At 31.4% G+C, this 2,500-nt stretch overlaps 1 protein-coding gene across 3 annotated transcripts in view; it reads left to right on the top strand.

Annotated features, from left to right (window-relative positions):
* Positions 1 to 1,855, top strand: part of RpL29 (ribosomal protein L29) — a 3,952-nt gene extending 2,097 nt beyond the window's left edge. For 2 of the 3 annotated variants that reach the window (XM_086547273.1, XM_086547272.1), the window contains exons 2-4: positions 920 to 992; positions 1,119 to 1,167; positions 1,660 to 1,855. In XM_086547273.1, the coding sequence (XP_086403399.1) occupies positions 940 to 992; positions 1,119 to 1,167; positions 1,660 to 1,767 (210 nt within the window). In that variant the 5' untranslated portion in view covers positions 920 to 939 and the 3' untranslated portion in view covers positions 1,768 to 1,855. The remainder of the gene's footprint in view (positions 1 to 919; positions 993 to 1,118; positions 1,168 to 1,659) is intronic. The other variant, XM_086547274.1, reaches the window with a different exon arrangement.
* The last annotated feature ends 645 nt before the right edge of the window (positions 1,856 to 2,500 follow it).

The following is a 2,500-nucleotide window of genomic DNA, read 5'->3' as shown; positions in this document are numbered from 1 at the left end:
TAGCAAGATTCCCTGAGTTTGTAAATTAAGGCATAGTGTGGTTAAGCATAAAATATTAGAATTATCCCCTAAAGGATATGTCTACTAATTTTAGTCATGTTCAGGGAAAGACATTGGCAACCTTTTCGAATATTACACAAGAAGCCACAAAATTAGTAATGTTTAACTATAACATAGATTTTCACATGCAGATTTCGAAGATGCAACTTCCTTGTGTGTGTAGAGGAAATCGGAGAATACATAAGTGATTGTTTTAGTCTATTTCTTTGTCAGATTAAAGCACATCCTGTTCTTTAGGAATAAATTTCTTTTTTGCACTTTTACACAATCAAAGATGAATAGTGGGCAAAGTGGTTTATTACTCGTATGCATATTTACAGCTTCCTAGAACATTTTATATTCTATTATCTCCAAGTGCCTGATATTTTAAATACAAAAGTTGAGTTCTATGATTAGGTGAACTTTATTAGATAAAGTAAGATTGTTAAATATGGAAAATACCATAGTGTAGAGTAAGCTTTGTAATTGTTTAATTTTATTTTGTAAAACTTATGCATCATACACACATTAATTTCCTACTAATTGACATTGTTTCCATAAAGAAATATCTTAAAACAATTCATTATTGTAGGTTTTTGAAACTGAAAAGATCTTCTATTAAGTAAAAAGAAAAGTGGGGGGGCAGGCTGGATCTAAATGTTAATGGAAACTGACTTGAGCTAGAAATAGTGTTTCTTGGATATATTTGAAGGCCTACCATTCAGTACCAAAGACTGCCATGTGCTACTTTATTTTCTAGTTTGCTACCTTGTATTACAATATTCAGAGATTTTATTTTATTTTTTTATTTTTTTCTGGTTCTGTTGATTTATACACCTAGCCATAGTACTCAGTTTATTAAGAAATATTTTTGTTTCAGGTAGATTTGAAACCTAAACAATGGCCAAGTCAAAGAATCATACCAATCACAACCAGAACCGCAAGGCTCACCGGTAAGTACAAGTGATTTTTGCAAATTAAGGGTCTTGTTAATGAAATAAATTGCTAAAATAGAGTTCTGTATATATTACTATGTGCATGTTTTCATGGAGATTAAATGTACTTTTTTTTTTCTATAGGAACCCCATCCGCAAGCCCAAGGTGCTGATTCATGCATCTATGGGAGGAGTAAGTTGTCATATGTTTTTATTGTTGCATTTGCTATATAAAGGCTTGCTGACTATTTTTTCTTGTTTCAGTTTGATCATTTTGATTTTACACTACTCTTTTTGAGTTATAGTCAAGCACTTGAAGAAAATACATTATTTAATCAAAGGAATTAAATGCCTTGTAGAAAAGGGTTTAAGTTGATGGATAATTTACAAGATGTGTGATTGTTTCTTTTAACATTGCAAGATCTTATGAAATCATTCTTACTGTTTTCAACAATTCATTTTTTTGACATCCTTTTTACCATAATGGCACAGCTTTTTAGCCTGGGACATTATGAAATGTTCCTTTTTAATTTGTTTTAAGATCTGATAGAACTTCAATGATATTTAAGTTAATACCCATGTGTCACTACCCTCTCTGAATGGTAATACTAGATTTTTTCCTTGCTAGATAACAAATAATAAAGAAATAAAAAAAGCAAATCTAACACTACTTTCTTGCCCACAGGTGGACCCCAAGTTCCTCAAGAACCTCAAGTATGCACGCAAGCACAACCTTACCCCCAAGCAGCAGCAGGAAAGGTTTAAGGAGAGACAAGCTGAGAAGAAGGAATAGATGCGTTGACTTGTGCCGTCCCACACACCACCATGGGATGTTCTCCCTTGCGTTTTTTCATACAAAAATAAAGAGAATGTGAGGTTGATCTGTTGTTTGAATATGATTCCCAATGTAAAGGATTAAAAATATAATGAACTTTGGAAGTATCTCTGAATGGGAGGGAAGGTTGACCAGAAAGATTTCAAGTTCACAGTATAACAAAATTACTTGTTCATGACAAAAAAATGTTATGTTAGAAGTAAACAATTTTATAATATGGCAAAATATTGTGCTGGAAATAGAAGTAAGATACAGGAAACTTAAGAAAATGGTCTTTCTTCCAAAAATGAGGCCAATAAATAGTAAAGATATTAACAAATAATACAAGTGCAATGGGAGAACAAAGTATTCTTGCAGAAACTTTGAAAATCATCTTGCAATTTCAACTTTTAGCAAGTTGTTAGGATGCTTATATATTCTACAGATTTCTTTATAACAATCGGTTATAACTAATGTAAATTCACTATTTGCAAGAAAGAAATACATAAATTTACTCATTTAATTAAATTTAAAAAAACGCCTAAAGGGTTGAAGAGGCAGATTGTCACTTAATAACAGAATCTATGCATTGGATGTTGATCCTTTTTTTTAACTTCATTTTGTATTCAGTTATACTTTAAATTAGGTACTAGAAATTACAGATCAACCCAGCCTATTACACACTGTTAGCCATTTGTTTTTTCTAAAACTT

Source organism: Penaeus japonicus, unplaced genomic scaffold (assembly GCF_977035675.1).
Source record: "Penaeus japonicus unplaced genomic scaffold, GWHDUDI00000001_assembly GWHDUDI00000019, whole genome shotgun sequence".
In the NCBI taxonomy this organism is placed as follows: Eukaryota; Metazoa; Arthropoda; class Malacostraca; order Decapoda; family Penaeidae; genus Penaeus; species Penaeus japonicus.
The sequence above is the reverse complement of the archived record's forward strand: the minus strand, read 5'-3'. Positions and strand labels throughout refer to the sequence as shown.